Raw genomic sequence first — 18,572 nt, forward strand, 5'->3', positions numbered from 1 at the left:
TGCCCTTTTGCAGGTTAACAGGAGGGGTATCCCTTCTTTTAATCTGAAATTGTAATTTCCAACTTCACCCCCAATTCAGAGTAAACCCCATTTTCAAGTGGTTCAAATAGCTTATTTGTCTATATACAATCACAACAGATTAATGGAGAGCATTCCATCCTTACAATCAAGAGGTCTCTGGTTCAAGTACATTTATTGTGTGATAAGTATGTGTACCTTTGAGAATTAAAAAAAGTGAATGTATGATACTATGTGACAATTGTTACATATTATTCTATAAGTTATTTATGCAGTAAAAAACATGGATATTGTTTAAGAGGATTTGAATAGGTTTCAAGCAAAAGAAATTAAGCTTTTAAGATCAGTAATGAGCAGAAAAACTTCTGGTACAGTAATCAGTTATGAAATTAGGAATCCATTGAATGTAAACTGTACAACGATTAATATTGAGATTAAAATGATTTGGAATTGGAAGATGTGAATTGTTGTAAGAAATGGAAGAAGACAACCAAAATTTGCCTGATTTATGAGCTTTTGATTAAAGGGACTGTGTTAAGGGGAATGTAAAGAAAAGAGGTGTTTAACAGAAGTTGATAAGAGAAGATAGTGAGGGCTTTTAACATCCTGATCTAGTGGGGCCTGGAGAAGGGGTCGTATCTATAAATATCCTGAGTAATGTTTTGTAAAATTTTATATAGGTATAGTACTACTTACCTAATATATTCCTTCCACGGAGGAGATTACTGATATGAAGATCCATATTTCCAATTTTATTTACTTCTATATTGACTTTTAAATTATTTGAATTTTTTGGTCTACTTATCGTTGTAGTTTGCATATAATTATCTGAAACAAATAATTGCTTATGTCAATCTTCTTTACCATTTTCAAGTTACTTGGAGAATTTTGGCTATTTTCTTGCAGTTTGAGATTTGAGAGACTATTAACTGCAAGATCAGAAGATTTCAACTTGCACATGAATGTATTTTAATTACATTACATCAGACAAACTCATAAAATGGTGGGATATTTATGTGTACAATTAATTACAAATGCTATAGGTTACTGATGTTTGTCTGTCATCTACATAAGAGCCAGGAACTGACATTCAGATGGCTGTTTACATTAACTTGATAATTTATTTGAATGTTTTAAATTCTTAATTTATTAAATTTTGTTTCTTGAAAATCATATTACATTTTTTAATGATATTTCTATATCAATACACTGATTTCATCAAAAGAATTAAAATTCTAAAAAAATTTGAAGTATTATAGTGAGTAAGATGGTAAACTGCAGTTGTTTTTTCAAAACAAGTACCAACAAATAACTTCCAGTGCATTATTATTATTTACAAAGTCAGTATCTTTCTGGTCTTTACAGTTATAACATTTTTAAGATTTGCTTGATGTCACATTATTTAGATAGAAACTTTGATTCATATGTATGAATACAACAATGCTCAGAATACTCTGATCATTGGAGACCCCGTACACCCTTTGTGTTTAAGGAGTCAGAATCCAACATGAGTGAAAATCTACAGAAGCCATATGTTTGGTCTGTTTTCCTTAAAGAAACTGTTGATAATGATAGTTTGGTCTAAGAACTTTTAAACTCCTTCAAGCACTTGATTTGAACTTACAGCATAACTTTCTATTAGGGATCAACAAAAATAAAGTGACACAATAACCAAGCAGGCTCAACACATAAATCCTTAAATAATAATTACGCAGATATGGAAAAATTTTCATTCCATAAAATCCATTGATTTATGTGTTCTAGTCTTTGAACCAGACTTTGTCCAGAACTGTACATCCATAAAAGATCATTTCCATTATCTTTTGTAAATTCTACAAATTTTAAATCTGTAATAAGTGTTATCTATAAATGTCTTTCACTTATGTAGATCTGATACTTAACAGTAGAGTTGCTATTCTAATTGTCTGCAATGTATATTTCAAATTAATTCATTTAAAAAAACAGTAAATCAGTTTTTTTATTTCAATATCTAGAATAAAATTTATAGTTTTTCAAAATTTCTATTCTATACACCTGTTCATATTTATTTTTTTTACAGTGTGACTTTTATCAGGGTTAAAATTATTAAAAAATTTAAAGATGATAAATGATTAAAAATACAGTGTTTTGTGTAAGCAAAAATAATTAAAATCAAAACAAAATAAAAAAAAATGTAACCAGGACATATTAAGGTACACTACCAAAGTGTTTTTCTTTTTAATAGAAAGAGATAAGAAATTCTTCAGGTTTTATTTAAAGAAATTGGCACATTTTTGAACAGACATTGACAACTTTTTACATCATGCTAATATTTTTTTGTGAGAAAACCTGAAAGATGTTTTCTTTCTAAAAACTCTTAAACTAATTTACCAGTTTAAGTATATTCTTTTTTCTTTAGATATTAAACTAAATGTGCATTTAGTTTGTTTTTTTCTTATTGTAAATGATTCAAACATATTATTACTTATTGCAGTGAAATGGCTATTTAGCATAACTCATTATATTTTTTATCTCCAATAATAATAGGTTGATACTTGGTAATATTTATGTATGATAATGAAAGATATAAGCTAAAAGGTATTCAAACTCAGAACCTATTATAATAGGTACATAATTATTATACATAGTTACATACATAATTATTATCATAGTTTTTCCTAGGGAATTTATCATATGATGATGATGACAAGCATTTATCAGGCAAATGTAAAGCTAAGTATTGTTCATATCAAGTATTACTACTTCTGAATTATTAAAATTAAGTACATTAATAATTTTTAATTCTTGAAGTGATAAGAGTAAACTTCTATAGAGAAAGATCCATTTATTAAATTTTCCCAATGGGAAAATTTAATAAATGTTTTTTCTTGTAATGTGAAATGCATTGGGTAGCATTTCACATTACAAGAAAAACATATAACAAGATATCTCTATCATGGAACACAAGACTGAGAAGTTATCAAACAGTGGTTAGACCAGAAATACTTTATGATGTAGCAGAAACACGTAAACTAACCAGAATTGGAGATCTTGAAAAATTAGAAAAAAATTGAAAGAATTCTGAGGAAAATTCTAGAACCTAAATGTAACTGATCAGAATTCAAACTATGACCTAACATAGAGTTTTATTTGAAAGATGTTTTGAGGAAAGGAAGATTGCAGTTCTACGGACATATACATAGGATGGGTGATAACATATTAATTAAACAGATCTTTGACTTGCTAAGAAGTTACAAATCCACCGTTCACTTGATTTTGGGAAATAGAAAAAACATGGAAAACATTAGAATCAACATAGACACAATAAATTGCAGGACGCTTTTTAGACACGTAATTCAGAAAGCAGATTTCATGAAGAAAAAATCAAGAAGTGGAAGGAAATAGAAACAAGAACAGAAGGAATAACACTAAAGTATGAAAGTGTGGGCAGGCATAAAGGAAGCATAACCAAATTTGACTTATCTTACCCTCTTTAAAAGGATTATTCGGAAAAAAAATAATAAAGTATAGGGCAGACTTTAAGTTGAAACAAGTTTTTTATATGAAAGGACACTTTTATGTTTCTTTCATAAAGAAGTATCGTGACTTGAAACTAACTGATGTTTTATATAATGAGTACTTTCATTTCTAATTTTGATCTACATGAATTTTTTTTTTGCTTAAGTAAAACTATTAATGTTTATCAATAGATCAGTTAAACTAAGTTTTTAAAACATATTAAACAGTCCCACAAATGCTAATAAAATTGGTTTGTTTAATGTATTTAATAAATTTTGTTGGATTTGTCAAAAAATGGACACTTATACATAATTTATGTTAATGACAGTCATTTGCTCTCTATTTCATTCAGAGCAAAGATTTAAAAAATAAAAACCAAGAATAAATTGCAAAATTAAATATGAATTAATATATTAAAATATGACAGAGATTACTCACATAATGTTAGGTTCCATACACCTTTATTCGTCATCATTGTTGGAACATGAGCTTCGATTTCATAACCTCCTTCTAAATATTTTTCTGGAAAAAATTGTGTATATTTAACTGAATTTGATTGTGGATTAAATCTGAAATATATTAAAAAGTAATTTATATCAGTAATTATTCAGAACATAACAAAAGAATTTTAAATTATAATGTATATATTTTACAAAACTATTATATTAATTTAAAAAAACTTACTTAAATTTACTAATTTCAGACATTGTCCATCCTCGTTCATATACATTTGTTAATTTGAGTTTATAATTTAATGATGTTCCGCCTCTTTTCTGTATTACTTCTTTGGCAAAAAATGGATCAAATGGTGGAATATTCAATTCAGGAACACCTGAAAAAAGATGCGTTTATTTTTTAATTTCTTTGTAGTAAATAGATTTTTTTTAATGAATTATATATATATATATTTTTAATTAAAAGAAAAATGATTTTATTTGGGTAAATGAAGATCAGAATTTATATAAGTTTATATTTTTCTCAGTATTATTTATTAATTGTTAAGTTCATTAATTCTTGCTTTTGTCATTTTTTCGATATCATTTCATTCACCTTATCTGCCTCATTAAAATACATGTATATTCAGGGTCATAAAGATTATTCACACTATTCCACAATTAAATAGGTTTAAAAACTGTATAAAAAAAACTCTTACAAAGAAACTATTATTGTTTAAATAAAAGATTACCTACAAGAACAATGTTGAAGAAAAAAGGTATCATTAAGTGTCATTGAAGACAAACACATCATTAAAAAGGTATAATAAATTTATTGATTGTATTTCTGTTTATATATACATATATATTTTTTTTTTAGAAAACAATTATGATACAATAGTGAAATAAAATTCAGTGTAAAGTGTGAATGTACTTCTGTATTGAGAAATTTTATAGAACTTATCTTTTGACAAAATTGGAAAGGATTTTGGAAATTCTACCATTTTTCAACAGTTATAATTCTTTAGTTTTTTTATTTGTCCAACATAAGAAGAAAAAAATGGAAACTAAAATATTTTCATTCAAATAGCCCTGTTATAAAAACAAACATCATCTATATTTTTAAACAACATTATTCTGAATTAAATCTGTTACTAATTGTGAATTATAATTTTCCACAATATTCATTTTCATTCCCAATTCAAGATGGATTACTTTACATCAACCTTGACAACCATTTTATTTATTTCTAATATTTTTTTAATTGTATAACTTATGGAAAATTGATCAGAATTAAATTTTCATACTACCCAATGAATTGGACCCAGTATTGTTTATGCTGGGTTGTGTAAATCAGTTAAACATAGCCTTGATTGTTGACATTTTCAGCCTTCAATCTCTAGCTTGTTAGACATTCTAGTTCTGCAGAATCATCAGATTGAAAAGGATACAGTATAACATTTCTTTCATATTTTTATTATACTTGGTATTGTTTATTTATTACAAATATCTTTTGATTTTTACATTTTCTCTATCATTGATTATGTCCATGTTCTTCATTTGTTATCCTTTTTTTTTAATGTATGCTCCTAAAAATGCTTGTACCAGCTTCAAACTTATGTGGTGATATCATGAAGCCAAAAAAGAAAATACAAATTTTATTTTTGTTGTTGTTATTATGTAGGTGGTAGCAATATTTCTGCTTATTCATCAGTATATGTATTTAATGAATCAGACTTATAATTTCAAAATTATAGTCTTTTTAATAATAATATTTCACATGGGTAGCGCATGCTCATGAACATTATACAACTGGTAAATACTGATCAATTATAAATTTTTATAAAATAAACTGTATTGATTGTTAAAGGCTACACATTATTACAAATTTATTATAATGCCTTGAGAAAATTTCAAAATCTCATCATAAGTGGTTGGCTCATCTCTTATTAATAGTTTAAAAAAATTACAACTATTGTTGTAATTTAAACAAAAATTACAATTAATTTTAATACTAATGAACGCTTTAGAACATATTGTAAATTAAAAATTTTTTAATTAAATGATGTGAATTTTCTCAAAATAACAATTTTTTTTAAAAACTACTAAATTTAATAGTATCAAATTTGATCCAGTACATACAGAAATTTTGCAGTTTAATTACAATAATAATTTTTAAACTAAATTATAAATAATTCTATCTTCGGTCGGTCGTCTTTAGGAGTAAGATAAACAAACATTCAGTAAAATAAATTGTAACTTGGTAAACAATACGTATCTAGCTACTGCAACCGTAGAAGTTCTTTAATTGTCCACTAGATAGTATCCTATATACGTGTAGTCGTTCTACTTACTGTGACGTCATCTATTGATGAACAAGAAAGTCTCATGTGTCTGGCGTAATATCAACAAGTGTGTGTAGTAAATTTCTGTTCTGTTAACCTAAATCCAAACGTAATGCACAGATTAAGGAAACATTGTTTATACAGACTTATAAATTAAAGCAATTCCAACGTTAAGAAACAATTCAGTTACGTCGTTTATCTGTCAGTATGAATATAATCAACAAATACATAACTACAGTACTAATTATCAGTTTTTTATCGGTGTTTCATGAATGTAAGTTGTAATATAATTCTTGACCGTTATTTGTTTATTAATTAGGAGCACCTTTAATATAAGGCTGTTAAGTTTAAGCAACGAATTTTTCATACACGTATTGATTTAGTTAAAAAAGCGAAATTTCTTCGAAAAATGTTATCGTTTTTTGAAAATTTTCCGTTTGATTTAAAAAATACTAATTATGTTTTTCTTTAAGAAAACGAGTTTACTAAAAATTAAAACACTTGTAGTTTTATGATTTTTTTATCCTAATTGCATGATTATCCGTAATTCTTTTCCTAATCTGGAAAAATATGTAAAAATTCGTTAGGTTTTCTCAGTAATAATCTTTATTTTTAGCAACGATACCATACGTTGCACGAAATATATATATCGGAAGGTTTAACACTATTGACAGTCTTAAACCATTCTTTATTTCTTTTACAACATGAATGAAAATTTTTTGGTTTATTTTATGAGGGAGTATAGAAGTTTTGAAAAATATTACATTTTATGATTTTTTTTTAATAAATTTTCTCTGTTTCAAGGAAATTGTTATTAAAAAAAGAATGAAGTTAATTATATTTTTTATTGCTGAAAAAGGGGAAATGTTACATCACCACTTCTAACTGCACATTTTTCGACGTACAGATCTCACTTCCCTTAACTTACCTATGTTAATAGTACTGTAATAAATTTAAACATTTATTCATTTTCTTATTACTTTTCGTATATTAAAATTTTTCTTATTTTTATTTTCCAATAAAGTTATAAGAAATAAATTTTTGTTCACTTTATAAATATAGAGTGATTCAGGAGGAGAGGGTAATAATTTGGAAACCGATTCTAGAGCTTGAATTAAGGGTTTTCCCTTAATTCAAGCTCATACAAATATCTGACCGAAAACGCTTTGTTATCGAATTACGGCTAGTGAAAAATTTCGCCTTAGTTTTAATTCGCCGGTGAAATTAGGCCCATACTGAAATTTTCAAGACTTTATTTAAGGGGTAAACTTAATGGTTTCTTTTGTTTTTTGGCCTGAAAAATCAAATAAAACAGGCTCCAGAACTGTATTTTCCGTAATTTTCATGATATCCAAACAGAGAAATTCGGTGATTAAAACACGCTTTTACTTTTGAAGACAATAATTTTATTTATGACTAACTTATAAATGCGTAAATTTTATTATCAAAACTTGTAGCGAATTTAATTTTGAGAAAATTAATGTGAAAAAAAATAAAATCTATGAGAAAAAAGTTCAACCTACTTTTATTATTGTTAAAAACAAAACGGAACAAAATTTAACAGAAAAATGTTATTAATTTTTATAAATTAATATCAGCTGTTTTTAGTACAGTAAATTTATAGTTTTGAATAATTAGGTTGGTAACGCTAACTGTGCTTCAAAATTAATTTCAATACTACTCATTGTTATCATAAAATTGTAGTTACATGTTAATAATAAACAATAGTCGGTTAGGTTGTTTTGAGAATGAAGTTATGTAGTATTTTTGTGCTCTAAACTGTACCTACATTTTTCAAACTGAATCTAAAAAAGTGAAATTCCCTTTTGAATTTCTTGTTTTGAAAAATTCTGCATCTCTTCATTCATGCAGAATATGTTAATATAATTTTTCAGTGCGATGGAGTAATATAGACGTAGGTAATCCTGGACAAGTAGTACCAACCCTAAAGTATTTTGCAAAATTTTTAATTATCTTCGTGAGAATGGTAAAAACTTCTCGGCGCTAATGTTTCATCTGAACGTTAACCGGCACATAGTGATTGAAAGAAATAACATTCTTCAGGTGATACAGCTTAGTCCTACAACGAGCACGCGAAGAATTTCACAACACGGTTCAACATTCCACGACCACGAAGTACAGTATGGAGTGTATTATATGCTCACGGAGTGCGTTCTGACATGTTCAGAAAGTTCAACACCTTCAGCTTAGTTACCGGGCCAGACGACTGCAGTTTTGTCAGTGGATTAACATTAATTATAACTTAATTCAACTCATACTATTTTCAGACGAAACGTTTTTTAATCGTAATGGCATTAACAACATACGTAATTCATATCGGTGGTCTGCAGAAAACTTACATGCTCTAGTTGAATCAGATTTCCCGCGACGATTTTCAGTGAACGTTTGGTGAGGCATGATCGACGTCATCCTGACTACCGTAGGAGAAGACACCTGCCTTGTGACGATCCCGGTCGCCTCAACACCCCCTCCGTTCATAGCCCTGATGGGTTTTACCGGATGTCGTCTTTCAGACCCTTTAAACTTGATAACACAACACAATAATCAGGGTGGCCTCTATCAGTATGCCAACGATGCAAATGCCTTGAAAGCCATTTCTATCAGTGTAATTTTTTCTTTCAATTTTTTTCCGATGAGTCTGAGAAATACCATTTACGTACCCCCCACAAGTGGGGGAGTGTCGGACTCGCACGGGTCCGGCTAGATGTTGTTAAGTGCCTATGATGTGCCCGTACCCTACCGACTACATTCCTATCTCACCGATCCTTCCCTTCCTGGGACCGCTCATGGAGAACTTTACGTCTGATAAAGGGTCGTGTCACGCCCATTGCCTCATTGCGCAGAGGCGACCCTCACATGCTCGGGAGGCCCCCTAAGCGCTCAGCCGCGGGCCTATCCGCCCCGACACCCACCGACATCTCATTTTCTGGCGGGACTCTTAATAAATATGTAACTTATCTGTCCTTCTTAACATAGTTCTCAACCGCTTTCCATTCTTTAATTCCTTCTAGCGTTACGGTTTGTATGTTCTCTGGACGGAACATGTCTTCCAAGCCTAACATATTTAACATCTCCCTGCGTTCTTCATGAAAGCGCGGGCAACAGAAATGCATGTGTACTTACTCAACCTATTATCGTCTTCATATGGCTTATTCCAACCACGACCACCTACCGTAACTTACAACCCTCAACTGTCAAACTAACTGATTCGCGGAATCGTGATGTCCGCGCCTTCCTCTAACATCTCACATAAAAACTCTTCCTATATCTAACTTCAATTAGACTATGGACTCAGATTGGCATAACCGACAACCAATTAACAGGTTGTATAACATATTAGAACAACGTATCATCGGGAGAAATTATCTGGGAATTTTAAACAACGAATATCTTAGTGTGCTTGAAAAAGTTTCAAAGGTTAAACGAATTGAAATGTACTATCAATTTGATGGAGCATCAACACATTTCACAAATGAAGTAAGGCGATTCTTAGACGAAAAATTTACTGGTAATAAATTAGACGTAAAAGGCCGTTAAATTGACCATCTAGATCAGTTATTTTTATTCCTTAGGTAATTATTTATGGGGATGGATGAAATGCGAGGTATATCCAAGCAAAAGGTAGACACACGTGATGAACCGATCGTTGTTCGCATTCTCAATGCTGCTACTTCATTAAGAAACGCAATATCATTTAGGTTGGCGACAGAAAATATAAGGAAACTAGTTGAAAAATGCAACGATGTCAGTGGTGGAATTCTCGAATATTTATTTTAAACTAATACCGTGTAAACCACAGTGATTATTTTTCAAGTAACTTTTAAGTATTCTAATTGTTCAAAAGTCAAAATTTTTTTTAAATTCTTACAAATTCATAACGTTCTTCTGTTTTGTTTTTTTTTTTAATGTTTTTTGTGCTTCATAGACTTCATCACATCAATTTTCTCTGAATTAAATTTTCTCTACAAGTTTTTTTTATACAATTTACGTATTTATTAATCTTTTAACAAAGTAATTATACTTCAAACCTAAAAAAAAAAACTTGTTTTTTGTCACAGATTTCTTATTGTTTTACCTTGGATATCATAAAAACTACGGGAGGTACAGTCCTGGGATCTATTTTATTCGATTTTTCAAATCAAAAATATAATAAACTATCAAGTTTACTCCTTATATAACACCTTAAAAATTTCAGTAGACCTCATTTCACTGGGGAAACTGAAATTAAGGCGAAACTTTTCATTTGCCGATAACAAAACGGTTTCGGGCGTATATTTGTATGAACTTTTTCCCTTTTTTCATACTCTAGAATCAGTAGCCAAAATTATTTCTATGGATCATTATGTACATCATGCTTCATCATTAGAGACCGGATTATATGCATTTGCATATAAAATCCATTGTCACCGGTTATTGCATATTTTCCTTAAAATTTAGTGATGTTGCATATTTTCCTTAAAATTTAGTGATGTTGCATATTTTCGCCATATTTACAGTATTTCCTACAAATCGGTGGCTTTTTCGAACGAATCTTTTTATTCGTTGTTAATTTTCGGGCTACGCCAATATTTCTACTACTTAAAGATCACGTAAAATTTACTTATTGGTTGCTACATAGCGAAGTAGGATTCCATGTAGTGCCTGGCAGTTTTCCTTTTTTCCTGTTTAGCCTCCGGTAACTACCGTTCAAATATTACTTCAGAGGATGATATGTATGAGTGTAAATGAAGTGTAGTCTTGTACATTCTCAGTTCGACCATTCTTGAGATGTGTGGTTACTTGAAAACCCAACCGTCAAAGAACACCGGTATCCACGATTTAGTATTCAAATCCGTGTAAAAATAACTGGCTTTACTAGGACTTGAACGCTGGAACTCTCGACTTCGAAATCAGCTGATTTGGGAAGACGCGTTCACCACTAGACCAATCCGGTGGGTCTGGCAGTTCCCCTGTGCTTCTTATAACCCCATTTCAGCGATCCTCACAGGCGTTCAATGTTTTTAGTATGAGCACCACTCTGAGGATCAACGAAATGGTACCGATGGTTCCAAAATAGTGGTGGTACCCTTCCGTTTCCAGTGCATCGGTTTGGTCAGGAATCCGAGTAAATATATGTTCCCGTCATTAACGTAGTCTTTGATAGAATTGAGCAAGATTTGAATCGATCTATCGACAACTTTCATAATGAAACACTCACCGTTTTCACGATAAATGCCGCTGAAAATCCATTTTTGTGGGTAGACGCGGCCAACATAATTTTTCGCCTAGATAACAGCGTCTCATAGATTTCGATGACCGTAACGTTTCCCCCAATTTTTCGGTTCCTGTGTTGTTACGACACAACACTGTAATGAAATTACCCCGGTCGATTACTGTATTCAAAACTCATACCCGATTCACGATGCAACTCTTGATAATTCGAACGCCCAATTATGTAGAAAACGTATGACGGTCACGAAATTGAAGTTCGAATTTTTCAACCGTATGGCGACACGCGTATTAACTTTCGATCGGCAAGTATTTTTATTGTAACACCATAGAACATCTTCAGTTTAGTAAAGACGCGTAGCGTATCAATTGGTACATGTCTTGCTTCCCGGTAGAATGCCACGCAATTACAGGAACCCAATGGTTTCGTGTTCGTTAATAGGTAAATTTTAAACATTCTTTTTTTTTTTAATTTTTGTCGCTAGCGAAATTAAAATCCTTTTTTCGATAAACGCTCAGAATCAACTCTAGGTAACCGGTTGCAATACAGTAAGATACAGAGTTGAATTTACGTCATTACGGTTAGGAAAAAAATTAATTAAATAAATAAATTAGGTATTTAGAAATGGCTCCGTTATTCGGTAAAAGTACCCTCAAAATTAATTGAACGGTTTCCAAATAATCGAGGTATAGATGTCATCGATATTCATGTTTTGTATGAAGTATGCCGTTTTTTTTTTTCAGTCGATTTCAGGTTTTTTAAGCAACAACAACGGATTTGCGAAGGAATTTAGGGTTCTGCCTGGTCTTTCCTGTGTTTTGGTATTGTTTTTGTAGTGTTTTATTTTTATTTCTTGTTTTGTGTTATGCTACGGTTGCGAATTGAACTCAACTTCTAACCTACCGGGTAGGTAGTTGCGTTTTTAATTTCAGTTCCTTCATGTCACTCAATCTTGTTAAAGATTTGACATAGATGTGTTTTATTTTAAAGAGTTCATTTCCTAGTAGTACACCGATGGGAATATCCCATGTGGTATTCGCATCGGTGGCATCCTAAGAACATGGCTGAGAGATCCCTTTTCCTGGGGTTCTGAAGATGACCTCCGGTAAAGCCCGTAAAGGCTAGGTACGGAGGGGGTGGTTGGTAACCGAAACTGCCACATGGAGGGTGTCTTCCCCTATGGAATCAGGATGCTGTTATTTCTATTGTTTAAGATTATGTATTGTAATTTTTGCTTTTTCTGTAACACAATTATTAAACGTTAAATTACAGATCTGTAAAACGCAAGAAATCGGAAGAATATTATTCGTAGTTTTTTTTTATAATTCTACATCTTGTCATAAATTCCTATTTATTAAAATAAAATATTAAACAATAGAATTTAAAATAGATAAAACATGATTTTTTTTCTACCAAGTGGGTTTAAAAAATAACTTCAAAAACTTTTCTTTTTGGACGTAAAACTGCTTTTCTAGCTATCGGAAATCATAATTGTACAGGTCTTAAGTAACAAAACTAATTAATTTATTGTTAAAATAAATTTTTCGTTGAATAAAATATTAATTTTTCTTCCTTAATAAATTAGATTACCTCGAAGAAGATATTATTGATTTTATAAAACTATTATGTTGCTTACAACAGTTTCTAGCTTGTTTTTTTTTTTATTATAAACCACTTAGATTGTAAATTAAAAATAACCTAGAAAGATGAAATACTTACGTGTGTCCGTTACGGTCTATTAATTACTGCCACTTTCGAAACCAACCTTCCAATCAGATTTATTTAACCTTTTGGCGAGTTTGATTAATTATAACTTAATATATTTAAAATTAGTCTATTAACCTTTTTAACTGTCACTTTTTAAGTGATATTTCCCTACAGGAATATTACTAATGTTGTACTTACTGTTCAATAATTAATTTTTTATATTATTTTGTCTTATTAACAGGAATAGTTTTGTCATATATCTGATTCAGAAAGAACCCTTTTTTGTTTCCAGAAAGATGTATAATGTAAAGATAACCTTTGAAAAAACGTATGATTTTTAGCTACGAAAAAAAATTATATTGAATTTTTTGTCTGCAATTCTTTACCTAGTTTTATTTTATTGGTCAATACATAATAAATTTTCTTGCATTCCGTAAGCTGTTGGACCCACCAGATTGGTCTAGTAGTGAACGCGTCTTCCCAATCAGCTGATTTGGAAGTCGAAAGTTCCAGCATTCAAGTCCTAGTATAAAGTCAGTTATTTTTACAAGGATTTGAATACTAGATCGTGGATTACCGGTGTTCTTTGACGTTTGGGTTTTCAAGTAACCACACATATCAGGAATAGTCGAACTGAGACTGTACAAGATTACAATTCATTTACACTCATACATATTATCCTCTGAAGTATTATCTAAAAGGTAATTACCGGAGGCTAAACAGGAAAAAGAAAGGTCTACCAGTTGAACTTCAACTTTTCATTTCGTATTTGTAGAAGAAATTACCCTGGCTTTCTTAGTATATCAGTTCTATCCGTAACTAAAAAGCGAAACCTTCATAAAAGGTAATTTATATATATCATCATCTGATATTCTACCTGGGGTCATATCCCTTATACCATTGCTGTCTCAATTTCTGTTCTTCACGATTTTCTCCTTAGTCCTCTTGTAATTTCCAATTTCCACCTCATTTGTTAACTTCATTCTTCTTCTTCCTCGTTTCCATTCACCTTCTACTAACCCTTTCAATGCATTCCTTCTAACCACACGTCCTTTTTTTTTCCTTCCACCTTCCTGGTGGAGCCGCTCTACAGAACATTGCGTCGGAAAGGGGAGAGTAACTCCGTCAGGTACCAGTATACGAAGTGCCCGCGAACTCACTGCGGCAGGACGGCCCCCACATGCTCGGGGGGGGGGGGGGCTCTAGGCGTTCAGTCATGGGCCTGTCCGGCCCGGCACCCTCCGGCGTCTTATTCCCTGACAGGACTCTTCACAGGCGTCTAACTTGTCTGATACCTTCTTGACAAAGTTTTCTACTGCCCTCCATTCAATGGCTCCCTTTAACATGATGCTCTGCGTATCCTTGGGACGGAACATGTCTTCCAGGCCTAAAGCGTCCAGCATCTCCTCACCCTCACCTCCAAACCGTGGGCATATCACGTCCAAAATGGACGTGATATGGAGACTCCTCCTCGTCACAATCAGGGGATAGATCCGTATAATCTAGTCAAAATCTGTGAACGTGACCTGTAACCTCCATGGCCCGACAGGAACTGTGTTAAACTGTGTCCCAGCAAGCCATGTGTTCTCCTGTACCAAATTCCAATGTCGCCAATAAGGAGAAAGGTCCAGCGGCCCTTTGTTCCCTGGTCCCAGCATCCCAGCACACCTGCCAGACTTCAAGTAGCTCCTTTTCAGTCTGCAGTGCTTTTTTGTGCCCGTGCGGCAAAGGTCGCTGTTACCGATCCTCCACCTTCGCTGTATAATTAGATCTACGTCCACACGTCATAGCCACTTTCCTTTTACTTAGTTTTTTCTGGTACTTCTAGCAGAAGTTTTCTTGTTTATTCTGATTGTTATTCCTCATTCCCTCATTTTATCCATCAACTTTACTTTCTCCATCCATATTCACTTATCAAGAGCATCGATTTACTCCCTTTTTCTCTTCATCATCACCAATGGTATCCTTTCATACAACAAGACATCTACACATTGCATTTGATTAACATCTTCTTTAACTTTAACTACAGAGTTTTACCACTTTGTAATATTCTCTTCTTACTAAAAACCTTTCTTCTTTTCTTTTTTTTTTTTGTTCGTTCAGACCAACTTTGGACCACGTTGATAAAATATGTTTTTTTCTTTTTCAAAAGTTTCCTTATTATTTCTACTTGCTTTTTTCTTCTTCTTTCCTCTTGAGATTTCTTTTAGGTTTTAATTTTTTTTTCTTGAAACTAGTTTCATCAACCAGTTTTCTAAATGTATCTGTCTCATTTATATATTTTTTTTTATCTTTAGTTCCTCCAGGATTTGTTGGATTTTTCTATACTAATTTTTTTTTAATACTTTTATTTACAGCCTCGTGATGGATGCATGGCAGCAAGAATGGCACGCCACGACTAAGGGTAGATCCTTTTATAAGTTTATACAGAATTTGGGGAAATAGTATGCCTCTCCTTCGTTTTTAAGGGCAACGGGAGCCCGAGTGCTCTCCAACCACATTAATTTAAACCAATATTTGTTTCGGTTCCACCTGGCATGAGCTGTGCGTCTGCGAGGAGGTCCAATCGAACGAACACAAGATGTTCGATTGTCCAGCTCTTGGGGAGGCCAGAATTCAGAACACCCTGTAACTTAGAGGTCAAGGGGAAAATTGGCCACTCACAAGCGGCGAGTCAATGTGGCGAGAGCCGCATTGTCGGACCGTGTGAGAGTTCCCTTGATGCGGTTGCTTTGTTCAACCGACATCAGTAGTTTACCTAAGCAAAAAGACTCCTACCGCGCTGCTGTAGGAAGCTAACCGAAAGATATGGCTCCAACCGCTTTAATGTTGAACAGGTACTTACTGGCATTCAGCGGCCTAGGCGTGGCAGCGAATTTCTGTCTTTGACAAAATAAATTAATTATTGATAGTCATATATGTTTTAGTAGTTGACGGGGTGCGCCTACCCATTTTAGTGATATATGACAAATGGGCGGTGAGACACGCAAGCGAGTGTGTATGGTACTACGTTTATTCCGTTCACGCTGTTAGGTTAGCTCTAGGAGCTAGCTAGAACACTGGTCGCTAAACTGTTTCATGGCTCAGTAGCCGTTTGTGGCACAGACGTTCGGTCTTATGCTTTAGGGCGACCGAATGGGGTGGTGGCAGGAGAAATACCAAGCAAACCAAGATCCAAATTGGTTCTTTTATTGAATACCGGTGCCACCAGCTGTTCCCTTCAAATCGGTGGCTCTTTCGAACGAATTTCTTTATTCGTGTTTAGTTTACGGTATACTGTATTATTTATACTTAAAGATCACGGAAGATTTACTTACTGACTGGCTACTGGCGACTTCTTGCGGCCATTTATCGACTATTTTCTTGAATGCATTCTCGTCTCCTGTGATTAATTCGGCGAAGTAGGATTCCACAGATGTTCAATGATTTGAGTATAAGCACCGCTCTGACGGGGATGAAACGGTACCAATGATTCACAATATAATAGTTGAATCCTTCCGTTTCCAGAGATTCAGTTTTGTATACACCCCGGGAATCCAAGTACAATACGCTCCCGTCATTATGTTGACTTTGACAGCATTCAACAGGGTTTGAATCGATCTGTCAACAACTTTCACTTATAAATACATGCCGTTTTCAAGATAAATACCGCCGGAAACTCATTGTGGGTAGATGTGAACAGCATAATATTTGCGCCTTGAAATTAGCGTTCCATCGATTTCGACAACCATAATGTTTCCCCCACTTTTACCTTGCCTGTGCTGTCAAATATACTTCTCTAATGAAACTATTCCAGTCGACTATTGTATTCGGACCCGTACCCAATTCACGGTGACACCAACCAATATTTGATAATTCGTACGTCCAGTTTTATAGAAAATATATGATAGTCATGAAGGTGAGGTTCGATTCAGCCACATACCGACATGAATGTTGACATTCGACCAGCAAGTACGTTTGATGGGATGCCATACAACATCGCCAGTTTCGTAAAGACTCCTTATCCACTGTGCTACAGGGGCTCAAGACCCCGGCCTCCGTGGCGCGAGTGGTAGCGTCTCGCCCTTTTATCCAGAGGTCCCGGATTCGAATCCCGGTCAGGCATGGCATTTTCACACTCTCTATAAATCACTCATCTCATCCTCTGCTTCAGAGGTATTTGCTTCAATACCTAACGGTGGTCCTGGAGGTTAAAAAAAAAAATCGTAAAGACGCAAAGCGTTGAACCAGATACTGGTTTCTGCACGTAATTGCAGAAACTCAATGGTATCGTGTTCGTTAGTCGACTAATTCCAAATAGTTATGTTAAAAGTCAGTAGCGAAATTAAACTACTGTAACTCTATAAACACGTAGAACCGATTCTAGGTAACCGGTTACAATACATTAGATACAGATGCAGAGATGAATTTACCTCGTTGTGATAAGGAAGCTTATTTTTTATCTTATCCTTTGCATTCAAGACATTCTTAATTCTTCTTTGTATTCAGTCTTTAAATAGCATTCCTATATCGTTAATAAATAAATAAATTGGGAATTTAACAAATAGTCAGTGGAGCAGATATTCGATAAAAGTATCCAAAAATTTAATCTAAAAACTTTGGATCGATGGAATTATTGGGATGAGATCAAAAAAAAAAAAATAGATGGATTAATATCGTTAATTTTACGGTTAATAAAAACATATATTAGTATGTTATTATTTTTACGTAAAAAAAAAAAAATAAATAAAAATTAATAAAAACTTACCTTTTTTAAACCAGGGACGAACTTCATTTAATGCTTTCTTCATACAATTATCAAAATTATTTGAAGATATTGAGCAATGTGAAAAATGATTAACTGTAATTAAATAAACAAATACTTTGTAAATGAGAGAATAAACATACATATCTTAAATACTACGAGTATATAAATATATTTAGAAATAAAAGTGAAGATAATAAAGAATTAGTTTACCATTTTGTAATTCATTATAAATAATTTTATTATGAAAGAAAAAATTTGCCTTTGAATATTTATTTATTAAAAAAAAAAAAAAAATTAAACTAATAATTATCTCTTATATAAAAGATAATGTCCTGACTGATTCACTGACTCATAATCAACGTATAACCAAAACTATTATAGGTAGAGACTTGAAATTTTTAGGGTACCTTCGTATCTTTAAGTAGGCGTGTACCAAAAACGGATTTTGCGAAATTTTGATTTTAAGGGGTTCAAATCGATAAAAAATTAAATTTCGTGTTAACAGCGCTATCTGTTCGACGTAAAAGCAATATACGCTATATAAGTATTTTACGATTCCATTGCAATGTTTCCGATATGTGTGTCCGCTATAG

At 32.5% G+C, this 18,572-nt stretch overlaps 1 protein-coding gene and 1 long non-coding RNA gene across 3 annotated transcripts in view; one reads left to right on the plus strand and one right to left on the minus strand.

The window, feature by feature from the left end:
- Jhbp16 (Juvenile hormone binding protein 16) overlaps positions 1–18,572 on the minus strand; it is a 35,668-nt gene that overhangs the window by 6,029 nt on the left and 11,067 nt on the right. Inside the window, exons 2-5 of the mRNA XM_075380091.1 lie at positions 17,980–18,072; positions 4,201–4,348; positions 3,955–4,085; positions 715–846 (exon numbers count right to left, since the gene is read on the minus strand). Coding sequence (XP_075236206.1) covers positions 715–846; positions 3,955–4,085; positions 4,201–4,348; positions 17,980–18,072 — 504 coding nt within the window. The remainder of the gene's footprint in view (positions 1–714; positions 847–3,954; positions 4,086–4,200; positions 4,349–17,979; positions 18,073–18,572) is intronic.
- LOC142333152 (uncharacterized) overlaps positions 6,346–18,572 on the plus strand; it is a 116,170-nt gene continuing 103,943 nt past the window's right edge. For both annotated transcript variants that reach the window (XR_012758542.1, XR_012758541.1), the window contains exon 1: positions 6,346–6,569. This is a non-coding gene — a long non-coding RNA (uncharacterized LOC142333152). The remainder of the gene's footprint in view (positions 6,570–18,572) is intronic.

Source organism: Lycorma delicatula, chromosome 12 (assembly GCF_047948215.1).
Source record: "Lycorma delicatula isolate Av1 chromosome 12, ASM4794821v1, whole genome shotgun sequence".
NCBI classification, from domain to species: Eukaryota; Metazoa; Arthropoda; class Insecta; order Hemiptera; family Fulgoridae; genus Lycorma; species Lycorma delicatula.